The sequence below is a fragment of the Prunus persica genome, chromosome G6 (assembly GCF_000346465.2).
Source record: "Prunus persica cultivar Lovell chromosome G6, Prunus_persica_NCBIv2, whole genome shotgun sequence".
In the NCBI taxonomy this organism is placed as follows: Eukaryota; Viridiplantae; Streptophyta; class Magnoliopsida; order Rosales; family Rosaceae; genus Prunus; species Prunus persica.
The window spans coordinates 30,607,753-30,623,835 of record NC_034014.1 but is presented as its reverse complement, the minus strand read 5'-3'; the positions used below and the strand labels follow the sequence as shown (position 1 = coordinate 30,623,835).

The 16,083-nt window shown below is 36.3% G+C and overlaps 2 protein-coding genes across 2 annotated transcripts; one reads left to right on the top strand and one right to left on the bottom strand.

Annotated features, from left to right (window-relative positions):
* Window positions 3,199-5,618, bottom strand: LOC18772575 (omega-hydroxypalmitate O-feruloyl transferase). Its single transcript, XM_007205059.2, has 2 exons — window positions 4,870-5,618; window positions 3,199-4,484 (listed from the first exon to the last, which is right to left on the bottom strand). Exons 1-2 carry the CDS (start codon window positions 5,338-5,340, stop codon window positions 3,492-3,494), a joined length of 1,464 nt encoding a protein of 487 aa, XP_007205121.1. The 5' UTR covers window positions 5,341-5,618; the 3' UTR covers window positions 3,199-3,491.
* On the top strand, window positions 9,134-14,748 carry LOC18775585 (phosphoglycolate phosphatase 1B, chloroplastic). Its single transcript, XM_007205555.2, has 11 exons — window positions 9,134-9,665; window positions 10,269-10,336; window positions 10,567-10,659; window positions 10,749-10,820; window positions 11,019-11,090; window positions 11,790-11,849; window positions 12,075-12,127; window positions 12,596-12,693; window positions 13,230-13,329; window positions 14,274-14,377; window positions 14,471-14,748. Exons 1-11 carry the CDS (start codon window positions 9,365-9,367, stop codon window positions 14,575-14,577), a joined length of 1,128 nt encoding a protein of 375 aa, XP_007205617.2. The 5' UTR covers window positions 9,134-9,364; the 3' UTR covers window positions 14,578-14,748.

Sequence of the window (16,083 nt, the reverse complement as noted above, 5' to 3'; positions counted from 1 at the left end):
ACAAAGAAGTCAATCCTTTTACAAAACAAAAAGTCCTACATTAGAAAGGAAATCACGGAAGGTGGAAAACAGCCTGGTGGTGGATCACTGTGCACGCCTCCTGCTTGGGGACGCAAAACATTGAAAGGGTGAGTGGACCTAAAAACAAGTTTAGAAAATACATAAGAACATACTAACCCCACTGTAAAAACAGTTATACAACTAAATTATTCTCTTTATTTTATTCGTACTGAAATCAATGCACTCATATAATTATACATATATATGCCAATCATACTCATGGTCAACATTAATTTCTTAAGGCATTGAAAACAGTTTAAAACTACCACATAGGTGTATCCCTTATTTCCATCAATTCCTAATATCCGTCAATTTCTCGCATCACCAAAGGTGGCACGTACTCGCAGGTCTCAGTGACACAAGGTCAGTCCCGAGCCGCAACTAGCAGGATTCAGGGGACCGTATTCAGCCTGATCCGCACTACTCGCTCCACACGAGTTCGAGTACTAAAGAACTCATGGGGCAACTGTCAAGCATGCTGACTAAACTAAAGGCAACCAATAAAATCCGAAGGCAACAGTTGTATATCTGGGTACCTAAGGTGGTTTAGGAAAATATAAAGTTTCTGAAGAAACTCTGTTGAATAACTGAATTTCTGTAAACTCTAAAATTCTGCTATCATTTATCTGATAATCGGATAATTCACTAGAATTTCTTTTCCTATATCCTTTAAAAGAAATTTCACTCGGCAACATGCAAAACAAAATATTTAAAAGCATATAACAGCTTATAAAACACTAATCCTTGAATAAAACTTATTCAAGATCAAATACTGTAACTGAACTGCTTAAATTTATTTATAAAAACAAAGAGTCAACTCACTGGTGGTCCGTGCTCGCTGGACCTCTTGAAGGTCCCTCATGTGGGTCAACTGGTGCCCGGGTGCCTTATTCAATTACCATAATATTCTATTAATACAATACTCAATATAGTATTAAGTTAAAAACCCTGACCCCCGGCTCCTAGACGTACGTGCGTCAGATTAAAGTTGTTCCTATGCCCATAAAAGCTTTCCTTCCACTTGGAATAGTTTAGCAGTATCTTGGGATTCAAAAAGCGCTAAAGTCCCAAAAAGTCAACCCGGGACCCCGCAGGTCCACGGCCTCACAATATGATCCGAAAGCCTCTAGAAGTTCGAATATACCTAGGACACATGTCCCGAGGGTTTGATCTCGATCGGACGGTCGAATTGATCACGATTGCACACTCGCATGATTTCTAAACCCTGGCCCTAGGGTTTGTGATTTCTGAGTATCCGGGACACCGATTCACGATCCGTCGAATCCTATACGATTCTGGAATTGTCTAGAGTAACATATCTGAAAAAGATTACGATCCAACGGCTCAACAATATTGAACCCGAAAATCGCACAATATGCAAAAATCCGTTCGAGGTTCAAACGGTATCCAAATTGAGATCCGCGAATTCCTACATGCTCGTGACAACATGAGGATCATTCTAGGACTGAAAGTGAGCTCCACTAAACTGCCCACGCTCCGCCACAAGCGACGGCAGCGCCTGGGTGGCTTGATAAATTTCTGGTGGTCGGAAAATCTCCAAACCGTTGGCCCAAACTCCTATCCTAGGTAAAACACCTTATTTGGAACCACTTTTGTTCTTGGACTTACCCCAAAAACTGGCCGGAAGTAGCTGGAATTTCAAACTCAAAATCGGTGGAACTTTGGCTCGTGATTTGATCTATCTAGGCTAAAAATCATTCCAATCCTACCCAACCAGTAGCTAAGTAATGAAAAATAGGTAAAGATTCATACCTTACTCGACTGATTTGGTGGTTGGAGGAGTGAGTTTGAAAGCTTGGAAAATCTGCCAAAACCGACGCGTTCTCGGACGTTTTCCGGCGAAAACTAGCGGTTCCAAGGGCAAAGACCGGTCAAGAGAGGAAGAGGAAGCGGCGGTGGTTCGGTTGGGTTTGATCTCGTCACTCGGAGGGAAAGGTGGCTGTGGCTATGGAGGAGAGAAGGTGACGGCTGCAAAACAGGGGGTGTCGCGATCATGAGGGAGAGAGAAGAAGAAGATCAGGTTTTAACAAAAAAATCCTGATTTTCCAAATTACCATTTTGCCCTTCTACGTATTTTGACTGTATTTTCTTCGTTAAAGCTCCGATTCGTGCCCACTTCGTGTCTACAGACTCGTTTCGTCGTGCTTTACGCAACGATGTGTGTGGAATTGTCAAATTCCTTCTCGGTCAAAAAGTCAACTTTTCTTTAATAAATTATTTCAAGGGCAAAATTGTCTTTTCCTCTTAATAAATTAATAATTAAATATTAATTAAGGTTTGGGTTATTACAGTCATAGTATTATTAACTAAATTACATTATATGCCACCTACCTTTATATTTTATTTATAATTTATTTTCAACCATGTCATTAATTACATTAATTATAATTAATACTTCCTATTAATAGCATATCAATCACCCCATTTATTTTGGTTGGCATTCCCTCTACACATCTCCAATCCCTAAAATTTCAAAACAAACAAAAAATCCCTAAATTAGATATCCAATAAATAATGTACCTATAAAAAAATATAAATATGTATATAATATAGGTACTTTATTTACAAATTAAAAAAGAAAGAAAAAGAATTCATTACTTTGTAATTGAAATTTCTGTAAATATTTTATAAATTAAAAATAAGTACATTATATATGCTAATTAAAAAATATGTAAATATTTTTGCCAGAAAATAGGTACGTTGTGTAATCAAAATTTATGCAGTACAAAAAATAGGTACATTATTCATTAAAAAAAGGTACATTATTTTATTTTAAAACGTTATAGGTATATTAAATGTTTCTTCATAATAGGCCCTAAACGTGACTTTTTTAGATACTTTTTATTTTTAAATGAGAAAAAACTTACCCTAAAAATTCCTAAATTTAAGCCAATTTAAAAAACCATTTTCCTAAAACAGCATTTGAATATTACTGATATTGAATTGCAGCAAATATGTTCAAAGTATATTCAGCACAATCAATGGAGAAAACAACAATTGCAAATATGTAGGGGTATTTTGGGAATATAAAAATTACAATAAATCATATCTTGAACTTGATAAGATAACTTGATGAGGTGGATCCTAGTCATGAGTTTTTACTTATAAAAAAAGGGATTTTAGTAACAGGAACAAAAAGTAATGAATTGGAAAATTCAAGGAGGAGGTAAGCCAAATCTACTATTATATGTGTATTTGCTTCAAGAAGGCTTATATAGCATAGAATACAATGCCACACGGTCGTTCTTCTCTTAAACTTTAGCCTCCATCTTCGGAAAATCGTAATCAATATACAATACCCAGCTAGTTACACACATATAGATATGGTTCCATGCAAGCATGTTATTTACAACATTTATGTGTTTTCTTTATATATATATATATATATATATATATATATATATATATATTCAATCATCTAATAAGAACTTGTGGAAGAGGGCTTGGAACTTTTGCATTTCCTTATGAGGAAGCGCCACCAAAATATTAACCCCAGCACCACCAGCTCTTCCAGCCATAGTAGTAGTACTAGTAGTTGTGGCTGAGGATGAATATTCATGCATATCTCGTTGTTCAGGAAAGAGCAAAATGATATCCTTCCTGTGATACACAACGGGACAGCTGTACCTGGGTTTCCCCCAAGGATACTCCACGTCAGCAAAGCCCAATCTCCACCAGGATGAGACCAGCACCTCCCCGTGAGGAAAGCCCTTGTGTAGCTCTCCCCAGTCGATGACGGATCTTGCATACTCATCTGTCATCCTTGTTGCTCCCTCAGACACCATCTCCACCATTCTCGAGAAGGGCACTTCCTCCAGTTCCCTGCACTTGGCAGAAGCGTAGGCAGTCAGCACTGCATTCCCGGTGTAGGCTTTTGGCAGCGGAGGCTTCAGCCTCGGCCTTATGTCCACTGCATAGAGAATCCTTGATTCTCTACTACTACTACTACTACTTGCCGCCCTCTTGTAATTAACATCTTCGTCATCGTCTGATGATGATGACGATGATAGTGCCTTGCACCGCCAAATGAGGGCCGTGACCACGTTAAAGCTACTACTAGCAGTGGTGGATTTCGCCTTGTCTTTGAGGCGAGCAACGTCGGTGGCAGTGAGCCGGAAGATGTTGAAGTCAAGCTCTTCTTGGGTGGCTTCAAACACTGTAGGGTTTAAGTCATCGAGGGTGGACATATTCTTGAGCTCTTGTAACTCAGGGTGGAGGAATGGGGCATGGGGTGGGGATCGAGCAGCTAAGATATGACGGTCATTGTAAGGAATGGCTACCAAGGGCTTGTTCGCAGCCACGGCAGCCAGATTGTCCAAGAACAGTCTGAAGCTTAAACCATCAAATGTTGCGTGGTTGTTTGATATGCCCATCGCAAATCCACCACACTTAAATGTTGTCACCTGTTCAATTCATAATTAATTAATTCTTCAATCTAAGTTCAAACCACAAACTAACTAATTATTAAAAGCACCAGTGACTGAATATTTCCCTATATATATATATATATATATATATAACATATTAACTGTAAAGGACTTACTAGTGTACAAATATGGCAAGTGAAAGGGATGCCATATTTGTCAGTCTCCTATAGGTTGATGAATATCAAAGACCAAGTTTTACAAGCGACATATTATGGCTCATATAAATATATTGTGGTAGATTGAAAGGTGTAAAACATCACTCAATGAGCCAGCATATGCATGCGTTGGTGCTAAGCATATAAAACCAAATGGCACTGAATTATGCGGGATAAATGATGGTGATCAAAATAAAAATTAATACCTGCAGAATAAAAAGTGGCCGGTCATCGCCAGCAGCAGGGTTCAGTATACGAGAATCCATAGCGGTGCAAACCAGTTGTGCAAAAGCTGAATTAGGATAAACCAAGTCTCCAATCTCATCTAAAGCATACTCACTAGAGGCCACCACGAAGCCTGCCCCGGCTGCATTGCAGTCGATCTCTAAGCGACTTGTGTTGGGGTTCAACTTCAATCTTCCTGCCAAGAAATCATAGGGCACCAATATCTTGGCAAGGGCATCCTTGACTTTCTCAGCTACAATTTGGGATTCAGGAAAATCTTTGTGTGCGCCAAAGAAATGGACGGTTTGGACATCGAATTTGAGAACTTGGTCTATGTTTGATAAGAAGACGGTTTTTTTCTGTGTTTGTTGGGATGGGAAAACCAGGCATGAGTGGTGGACAGTGACCTTGAGATCTTGGAGGAGAGTGAGTTGATCATGGAGACTTCCCATGTTTCACTTCTGTCCAATTCTTTTGCCTTGTAGGATTCTGATCATATCTATCCATCAAACCGACTCTCATATTTATATATATGATTTCGCACACCAATTAATTAAAGATGTTTAAGAGCTGATGACAAATAATAATATGACGATTTTAATGAGAGACTGCAGCTAGGGTAGAGTGCTACGTACTATATATGACTTGTAAATCATAATCTCATCTTCAAATGCAAAGCAAACAGTATTCTACTACACCCACATTTGTGTAACATTAATTTCCTTGTTTAGACAATAATGTAGTCTGAGGCGATATCAATAATCAATAGTAGGGGTTCTAACAAATCACGATCAAAGAATGGACCGGCAGGCCTTTGCTCAACGTATAAAATAAAACCCTAAACTTTTAAACTTTATATGAAAATGGGAGCTGTCGGCATTAACTTCCGTAACCACTTTCATCAGCTAATTAATTAATATTGCTTTTCACCATCCATCATCAATAATGTTATTCATGCATCGCCGTTTTGAAATTTTAATTATTTGCATAGAATTTATTGGCAGTAGCTGTTGTAGGTGATGCGTCCATCTTTTGCGTGTTGATGAAGAAGAGAGCCATCATCCAACTCAAGCACGTGAATATACAACAAAAAGTATCATCTTCGACATTGACAATTTGACATCTCATCACTCATGAGTCGTGTATATATGTACACTTGTAACTTTCCCTGCCTTGCCTCTACAAGCAAGGATAACCATCCGATTCTCCATTACGTTACGTCTATCTATGTATGGACTGTATATGTTTGATATCAGGCCCGTCGGTCAGGTCATGAATAATTCAAAGCTCTCTCTTTTATTATTTATGCATGCTTGATAGGCTTCAAAAGCTCCACATATGCCACAGAGAAGACAAAATAATAAAGCATCCATCCATCTTCCTTATCCGCCTGCACTATCACCATGTGGCCCCCCATATGCATGGGTTGCCCTTTAGCGCTTTATCTAGTACATACAATCTTCTTACCCACCTACTCCCCTCCAAAAAATCTTAGTTGATTCTATTTGGTTCATGAGAAAGGAGGTTTGGAAATAGGAAATTAATTAATTTTCTATGTTTGGTAAGTTCGAGTATGAGAAATAGTTATCTGGTACATGGGAAAGTAGGGGAAATTATTTTCCATGTTATCTCATCTCTTGATAAATAACATGGGAAATGATTTCCCCTCAAATCCATTCCGTAAACCAAACATGACCTTAGTTTAAATGGAAATAACACTATTTTGTTATTTTTGACTAATAGTATTATGATACATGTGATAACGCTTCCACACATATAACAAAACATTATTAATCGGAACTAGCATAATAGTACTATCCCTATTTCAAGGAACTCTTTCTCCACTTCCACACATGAAAGTTGGCAAATTCAAAAGTTAATGATACAACTCCACTCTTGGTAGGAATAACTTCCTTGGACAATGCTTCTTTGTTGACCTATCTTATATAAGCGTTTTTGTTGAAAATACTTTTATTATAAATATGTTCAAATTTTTATTAAAAGTCCAAGTGTAAATCTTGAAAAACGATGCTAGAAACGAGTATGATTATATGAAATTATATTGGTTTTAGCATTTCTATAAATAGTTCTAAACATGTAGTCTTTTATTATTATAGAAATTCTAGGATTTCATTCATAATTCAGCCACAAAGGGCCATTGCAATAATGAAGCTATTTAATATCAAAATTAAGACAATATGGTGCGCCTCCACTAAACAATTAGTTTTTTTTTTGGGAGAAATTTTGGAATTGCATTCATAATTTAGCCAAACAAACACTAGTCATAAATGACCAATACAAATTAGCCACAAAAAGGCCATTACAATAACGGAGCGATCTAACATCAAAATTAAAACAATCTGGAGCTCCTCCACTAACGATCACGCATGATCGAATAAACTTTAGCATAGACCTCCCAACTAAGAGTGCAAACTCATAATAACCAATAATAGATAAAGCAAAACTAAACCATAACAATACAAATAAAACTCTCACAACGCATATGTGGAATGCTCTCACAAAGGATGAGAGGTGAAAAACTCTCACAAAAAGATAGATGAAAACTACATAGATAACCCAAAAAGTCTATGCGACTTATTCCAAACAAAAAGAAACTGCAAAAATGACTGTGATAGAGATCCGATACCGAAATGCATGTGGAGATCTAGCTTCGAGATGTATCTGCCTTTGATGAGTGGAGGAATATCATTACAAAATAAAGACAAATAAGGGAAACCTTATGTCTTTGAAAATTGGGGGAGGGGGGGTGTGGAATAGGAGAAGATACTTAAGAAGGGAGAATGAGAGAGGGGAGGAATAACAGTGGCTTCCTCCTTCCTTAAAGTGGAAACGGTTGTAGAATGGTTTTTGAGGAAGAGGGGACTAAAGTTCTTGCGTTTTTACTCTAGTATAGACTTTGTATATATTTTTGTTATTACTAACATGTAAACATGTCATAATAATTACTTTTTTTTTTTATAATCGAACATAATAATTACTTATTGTTATTTAGTTTAATCGATATATAATTTATAAACATCGTGACATTGATTGACTCATGTTTAGATTTGCAAACTACCATATTAGATAGACATATGACAATGATACGATAACGATCTAAGTAGCGATAGTTTATTGTAGTTGTAACTTTTGTATGACATGATATAAGCAAATTTGTATGATATATATATATATATTTGTGGACCTTAATTGTTATATTTAGATATATGTGGTGGACATCAAATTTATTGACAAAGGGACCATTTGGGTTCCCAGTAGGAGAGGCAAAAGGGTCATCAGCAGTTCAATTACAACAACTCCGCATAACAGAGACAAAACTATACATCATGAGGCCTGACTGAGCTTAAAAGCTTCCGATTTCTATCACAAAACCAGCTAAGTTTTTCGGTGTTAATGCCAATATATTCTTTTCTATACAGTAGTCCACTATTCCACAATTAAACAGAAGCAACGATCAATTGAAGATTAGACGGCCAACATTGAAGCATCCATGTGAAGCTTGACTTTGGTATATACAACGACACAAGTACCATGTGATTTGACATTTCGTAGAGGAAAAGCAAACCATGGCAAATGGCAGACAAAGTGACAAGTGAGACTAATACCATCTTGTAATTGTTTGGAACCGACATTTCAATTATTTCAATTTTTGACTTCTCTTTTTCACTTTTTATGAATCGAAAGGGACAATACAACTACACAGAATCAACACAAATAAGATGAGAACGAGACCACTTGCCATTTATTTATTTATTAACATAATACATATATGTAATGTGTCACATAGACATTACAATTCGGGATTTAATATCTGAAAAATCTGGAATTTAATTGATTAGGAAATAGTTAGACTAGTTATTATTATCTCCTTTATTCCCTGATGTTCATTCCAAATAACTAGCGGAAAACCATTCTCTGATAACTACACAAGGCCCACTTCAGATCAGATGACAGGGGCCTTCTCACATTTCTTTAACGGGCTTATATCAAATCCTATACATGGATGTGATAGGGCTCGCAACCCTTTGGCCCTTTTTCTTTTTGGGCTGAAAAATGCTCCCTCTTGCAGCCAACCCCAAAACACACGACACACAAAATTAACATCGAAGCAAAACACTTATTTCTTTTGTGTACTTTTTCCCTTAAAAAATTACAACTAGTCTATGGGGGCCTCAGCTCAGCTCAACATAACACGATGAAGGTGGAAAAGCCATAACCCAAAAAAAGAAAGAAAATAAAATAAAATGAAGGCACAAGTGTCATCCAGTCGGATTGAATGCAAGCTCAGCCACCCAAACCACCACGCGGCGACAAACAACTCCTTCAAAGGGAAAAGCGAGCTAACGGCTTCAAACGACCAACACCTAAGACACAAGGAAAAGAGAGAAGCTTTTGTTATTTATTTTTTCTATATTTCTATCTGTTCTGTAATAAAGAAAGAAGAAAGAAAGAGAGATGCTGAGCAGAACAACAGTCATAGCAGCTTCTCTTTCAGTCTCTGCTGGTTCTGCAAACCCATCAAAATCAAACTATTCTCGATTGTTGGGGCTCAACAACAATCTCTCCTACACTGCTTCAAACCCTGTAATTGTATCATCCAACTCCAACTTTGCGAGCTTCGCATGGAACACCAGCAACAACAGTAAGTATACAAAGTCAAGAATGGAGAGGTTCACAACCCGGGCATCGCCGCAGCCCCTCACGAATGCTGATGAGCTCATAGGCTCTGTCCAGACTTTCATCTTCGACTGCGATGGTGAGCCCTGCCCACCTCGTCCTTCAACTCCAAACTCGTTATTTTATACTTAGATTGATATTGATTAAATTTGATATCGGAGGCCTGAAAGTGTGATCGTTTCAAGTAACTGAGCGTCAAGTACTAACCGTGTGTGTTGGCTTGGCTTAGCTCATTTTTTCAAGTAAATTGCATTTCTTTCTTTTTTTGTTTGTTTGTTTGTTTGTTTAGAGGTGATAATTTTGTTGGTTAATGTTTGAGATGAGGTGCTTCCTGTGTGGTGATCTTAATCTATCTGTTAGGCTTAGGATCTTAAAATATGAAACGCAATTGTATTGATTTGATTTCCTGTGCATTTATCTGAATCTGATATCCACTTTGTATGGTTACCTCTTTAAAGGAAAATTCAATATATTCAGAACAAAGTGTCGTGTTTGTGGGATGTTGCTTACCCAATTTATAAATATTGCTAATTGGGTGACATAAATTTGAGGGGGAACTAGGATTACGCAATCATGTTCCATTAAAATTTGAATAATGTCTTAGACAATCTTATAATGTTCATTATGTTTTGGATGTAATGCTCCATTACTAATGTTTGAACTCATCACCAAACAACTGCAGGAGTTATATGGAAAGGAGATAAGCTCATAGATGGCGTGCCAGAAACTCTTGATCTGCTACGGTCTAAGGTCTCTCTGTGAATGCGGTCATGTATTTGTACTAGTTTTGTACACATTCATATGACAAGCAAAATCATTCTACTTCATACATTATATTTAACTATTTCCTTACCCTTACTCTTGGATCCAAATGTAGCATAATTTTCTCTTCTTTGTCAGCAAAAAGACAGGGACATAATTTTAAGAGACAAGCATTGTTATGTGGCCTCAAACCACTTGCATATTGTCTTTTCCTTCAGGGCAAAAGATTGGTTTTCGTTACCAACAACTCAACAAAGTCTCGGAAGCAATATGGTAAAAAGTTCGAGACACTTGGTCTGAATGTCAATGAGGTCAGTCTGACAGTGTGCCACTTTTTTTTCTTTCCATGTTCACTGATTTCAGCACGTCAGTAATTCTAATCACACTTAAAAAATTTCAGGAGGAAATTTTTGCATCATCTTTTGCTGCAGCTGCCTATTTGAAGTCCATTAATTTCCCTAAAGATAAAAAGGTAACTATGCGCCTGGTTGGTAAAAATAAATGAAAGCTGAAAATTTTGTTTCAATTCCCTTTGCCTAAAAGTGGGATTTTCGTAAAAGGGAATGGTTTGCATCTGGTACCTCATGATTAGCACTAAATGAATGAATTAACGGGTGCATGTTAATCATGAATTTAGATGATAATAGACTGATGATCTAGCCTTTTATAGGTTTATGTGATTGGTGAGGAAGGTATCTTGAAGGAGCTTGAGCTTGCTGGATATCAATATCTTGGTGGACCAGTAAGTATGAGTCCGAAATCATGCAAGTTTCAGTACATGATGATGATACTTGTACTTTTTCTATTTTATATCCTAGTCTGTGAAATCGAATGACTTGTTATTCATTTGGCTAACAAGAGCATTGCACAAAACTTGGTGTCATTATTTCCTTTGCATTTGTATCTTCAGTTTCATTTTAAATTTAGGATAAAGCTTAAAAGCTTACCTATCGTTTAAAAGATCTTCAGGCACTCTGTCCATAATATGTACATGTATTTCTAAATAGCAAATTGTTGCTAGAGAGACATAACGAGGTCTACATCTTCTTTGGATGTAAAAGTAAATATTTGGAAACTGAAAGTTGCTTTGGTAATTATTTAGTATGAATGTTGAGGTAGTGGATGAAGTAAAGGAGGATAGCCTGCCTGCCCCTCCCGGGACCATGCAGTTTGCTCCAGAAAATCTAATTGTTTTCTCTCCCCCCACCGAACAATAATTTTTTTGAAAACATAATCTTTTTGTGTGTGCATGCATCTGTGTGCTCGTGTGCCTAAGGCCCTACACTATCAGGAAAAGTTAGGTAGTTACAATTGTTTATAATTAGTAGTTTGAGGGATGGACCGGGCTGAATTTGTTTACAATTCTTCGTATTCATTAATATGCCCCTGTTATATTACATGTGATGAGAAGTATTTTTTAAATGCTTTCCTTTTCTTACAGGAAGACGGTGGGAAGAAGATAGATCTGAAGCCTGGATTTCTGATGGAGCATGATGAGAATGTATACTTCTGTCCTTTCTTGCTTCATAGAACTTTGTTTATTAATGGGGTTGTACTGATAGAAATAAAAGTAGAACTTTCTCTCAATAGAGCTTTTGCATTCCTTTTTTGAACCTTAAACTGACCATACACAAGTGAGGTTCTTTCTTTCTTTCTTTTTCTTAAAAAAAGAAAAAAAAACATCAACTTTTAATATTGCTAGATCTGTTTGTTCGTTGTCTTCTAGGTTGGAGCTGTTGTGGTTGGGTTTGACCGAAATGTCAACTACTACAAAATTCAGTAAGTTATGGTGATTCTTGTTTATGTCAATGCATGTGTGTTGAACACACTGCAAATTATTTTTGTTGCAAGGTACTGTACTTTCCTTTGTAATTAAAATTTGAAGAATCACTGCTGCTTCAAGTACCTTCTGTTTTAGATTCTTCTTGGCTCAGAAATTATTAGGGCTTCGGTTTAATATTTAAATGTCTGAAGGTTTGGATTGAAAAAGAGATGCCGCATAACTGCCACAATTCACTATGTTTTTTTTTTTTTTTCTATGGACTGTACTTGTGCTCAAATTTAGGTGTATATGCAAACATTGTGTTACAAAGTATTAAATGGAAGGTAATATACATGTTACTATACCAAGTGCCAACACCATATAAACATTGTGGTCCTATTATATATGCAGTGCACTTGTTACATGTATTGCATTTGGTCTTCTCTGGTGGCAGTTATCATAAATCAATGTTTATGTGATGGAAGGTATGGGACACTTTGTATACGTGAAAACCCTGGATGTCTTTTCATTGCAACAAATCGTGATGCTGTCACTCATCTCACAGATGCTCAGGAATGGGCAGGTAAGGTTCATTTCCTTCCTCTCTTGTTGCACTTTGTGTTTTAATTAGATTATTTTCAACTGTGTTATGCTGTAAAACATGTAAAGATTTTCCTACTTGGATTTTATTTAAAATTCAAAAGTCATTTGTTAGGGGTGGTGATTTTTACACTCCTATTTGTACACTTGGCACTCACATTTATATATGCTTTCATCTCCTTGTTTCTGTTCAATATATCAAAGCATAAAATAAGGGAGAGGAGATAGGATTGTGAAAACAGCCACCTTTTATTAAATCTTATAAAAAAAAAACCTTATTAGAATTTATTAAACTCGTTAATATTCAGAATATTGAATCAGATTATCTATGTTGCATTTACCGATGCATGGGTTAGTGGTTCCAAATGACTTGATTATATGAGACCTAAACTTCTAAAGTTGACTGGGAAATTTTGAATTTCTGGACGTGAAAATACCTTGCCGAACAGGTTGTTACTGAACTGATGAAGCTACTATAATTTTCTCTCAATAGCTACTATAATTTATACTCAACTTCAGGTGGTGGTTCTATGGTTGGTGCTATCCGTGGATCTACTCAACGTGAGCCGCTGGTTGTGGGAAAACCTTCAACATTTATGATGGACTACTTGGCAAACGAGTAAGTCAAATGTTTTATTTATTGTTCTTCTTTGTTTTATCTTAATCCTTAAGTAACATGAGTGCTGTTATCTTGAAAGACCATATTCTGATAAGAGTTTTTATGTTATATAACACCAAGGCATACTCTTAAGGTGGATATCATATAGCGTGATACATATAATGCGCCTTATATTTGCTTTATAAGAGATATATAACCTTTGTGTACCAAGTATTATACGTACCACAATATCTATAATCCGAGATGCATTATAAGAGATATAAATGAGTATTGCATTGTAAGACATATAATGCACCTACTTATGCTGATGAATGAAGACAGCGATTGATTTGCTTTGTAAGCACAAGACTACTTGTGATAACAAAACCATTGAAGTGCTAACAAATTGTAGTGTTAGTCCATCCAAGACTTGCAAAAATGAAATTAAACTGTGCACAGAGTACACAAGTGTGTGTGCCTGCACATTTACTCTCACAGAGAGAGAGAGAGAGAGAGAGAGAGAGAGAGAGAGAGAGAGAGAGAGAGATCAATGCTGTCTTACATTATTTTCTTTTATAATACTGTAGATTAATTCTTTAGTTATTGAAATTAAATTGCTCTATTTGGTTTTCTGACAAACATTAGAGGAGTTTCATCATTGACTCATCTTTTTAATCACTCACTATGCTTAGCAACCATCTAGATTATATCACCTGTCTCAAAGGTTAAAATACACTCAAAGGCTAAAAGAGAACTTTGACCAATGAGGTAAACATCAAGGATTTTGTAAATACAAGAATGCAATTATTGTTTTTGTGATGTAATTTTGCATTCTAATTAGTAGCTGACATGTACTAAGTCGCAGAACACTCGACATCTTAAAGAAGTGAACTTAAATGGATCTGATGAAAACATATTGGTCATATAATTGCTGATATTAGTCAGTTGAATTTAATCAATGACAGATTTGGCATCCTGAAGTCACAGATTTGCATGGTTGGGGACAGATTAGATACTGATATTCTGTTTGGACAAAATGGTGGTTGCAAAACTCTTCTTGTTCTCTCAGGTAACTAAACTAAAAGTCTGCATTTTTGGCCCAAGTTTTCTTGAGTTTGTGATGTATTTGAGCTAATTAAGGCTTTTCGTTTCTGTCTAATAGGTGTCACCACTTTATCAGTGCTTCAGAGTCCTAACAACTCCATACAACCAGATTTTTACACGAACAAGATTTCAGACTTTTTGTCTCTCAAGGCTACAACTGTATGATTATTATGTTACCCCTAAAATCAATCTTGGGCGCATCTCTCATTATTTGTCTCTGCCAGTCATAACTTTTATATTATTAATGTCCATGTAATTTTTGTATGGATGTGGGTTTCTGAAACAAAAAGAAACAGAGTACATTAATAAATAAAAGTTATGCTCTTGAGATCTCTATGCAATTGTTAAACTTGTTGCTAATGTATTCCTGCATCTTCTTCTTGGCAACCAGACCAGCACATAGCTGCAGCCATCCGTGTCTCTGAATTTCTTTTTTCCCTTCTCTCTCCTGTGTGATTGGCTATTGCGCTTGGATAGGTAGAGCTAGCTAAGGAGGTGTGTTGTTCATTTCATGTCCCAAAAATCTCTCGGTCTAACCCTAGTGGAGTCTGTTATTTGTCTAAGTTGTGAAAATTGAAAATAGTATTTTATTATAATATTATTGAGTATTAGATTCCATACAAATAGATAGCGGAATATGTGATGTTCATTCTGTTTGAGGCTTTTTGTCTTCCAAAAGAGACTAGTCCTCATTTGATAACCATGTTTAGTGGAGGAGAAGGAGCCCGATCCACCATTTCACCCAAATATAATTGGTAATCGTTAATTGAGATCATTTTTTTTTTTAAAGTTTTTATTTTTTAGGATCTTTTCTATTGAGAGGGGTGATAGCATACTAAACTCACACACACTACACGAATGCTAGAACTCAAACCCAGAACCTTGAGAGAATAAATACTCCAAATCACTATACTAGTGGATCCCAGAGTACATAAACAAAAGTTCCATTACCATGATTAGGAAAAAAGGTAAAAAAGAATGTAATAGTTCCTTTTATATTTTTTTTATAACTACCATGGATGGTTTATAAAGAAAAAGTACCATTACATAAGAAAAAACATTTAATTGCAGTAACACATTTATATCATTAAAGAAAAAACATATTTTCTTATTCGGATAGTGCAATGTTTGAAAAATCATTAGGTGGTAGGAGGGAGACAGGGGTCTAGCGCCTAGAGGAGTAATCGAGGCCTAAGTGGATGTCTAGGCCTTTTTTTATAAAATAATTATTTTGTATTATAAATTATAAATTTATACCAAAATCATGTAAAATAAAAGGATATATAAAAAAAGGGCATAGATAATTAGAGAGAGAGAGGGTCGCATGTCGTAGCAGGTGGGCGAGGAGAAATACTTACATGAACTGGGAATAACATTATTTTGCTATTCTCGGCCAATTACGATATGCCACACATAATAACTTTTTAATGTAACAGACTGTAATTAACTGAAAATAGCAAAATAATATTACTTCCGTTTCATATAAGTTTTTCTAGTGGGCGAGGGATCGTGGAAAACCTAAGTTTTCTTTGAAGTCAGGAAAAAAAAATCTAAAAAAAAGGGAACCCGACCCGCCCAGACCCACCTAAATACCGCCTAGCGCCTAGGGCGGCCCATTTTTCGAACCCAAATTTTTTTTCCTATTCACATTTATTTCTCCCCCTGACCCCC

What these genes read in the sequence shown, in the direction of transcription:
- LOC18772575 (XM_007205059.2), bottom strand. Translation starts at nt 5,340, where the DNA reads ATGGGAAGTCTCCATGATCAACTCACTCTCCTCCAAGATCTCAAGGTC. An exon ending in GGCCACTTTTTATTCTGCAG is followed by an intron (nt 4,485 to 4,869) that starts GTATTAATTTTT and finishes TGAATTGAACAG; the next exon opens with GTGACAACATTTAAGTGTGG.
- LOC18775585 (XM_007205555.2), top strand. Translation starts at nt 9,365, where the DNA reads ATGCTGAGCAGAACAACAGTCATAGCAGCTTCTCTTTCAGTCTCTGCT. An exon ending in ATTTCCCTAAAGATAAAAAG is followed by an intron (nt 10,821 to 11,018) that starts GTAACTATGCGC and finishes AGCCTTTTATAG; the next exon opens with GTTTATGTGATTGGTGAGGA. An exon ending in AACTCTTCTTGTTCTCTCAG is followed by an intron (nt 14,378 to 14,470) that starts GTAACTAAACTA and finishes TCTGTCTAATAG; the next exon opens with GTGTCACCACTTTATCAGTG.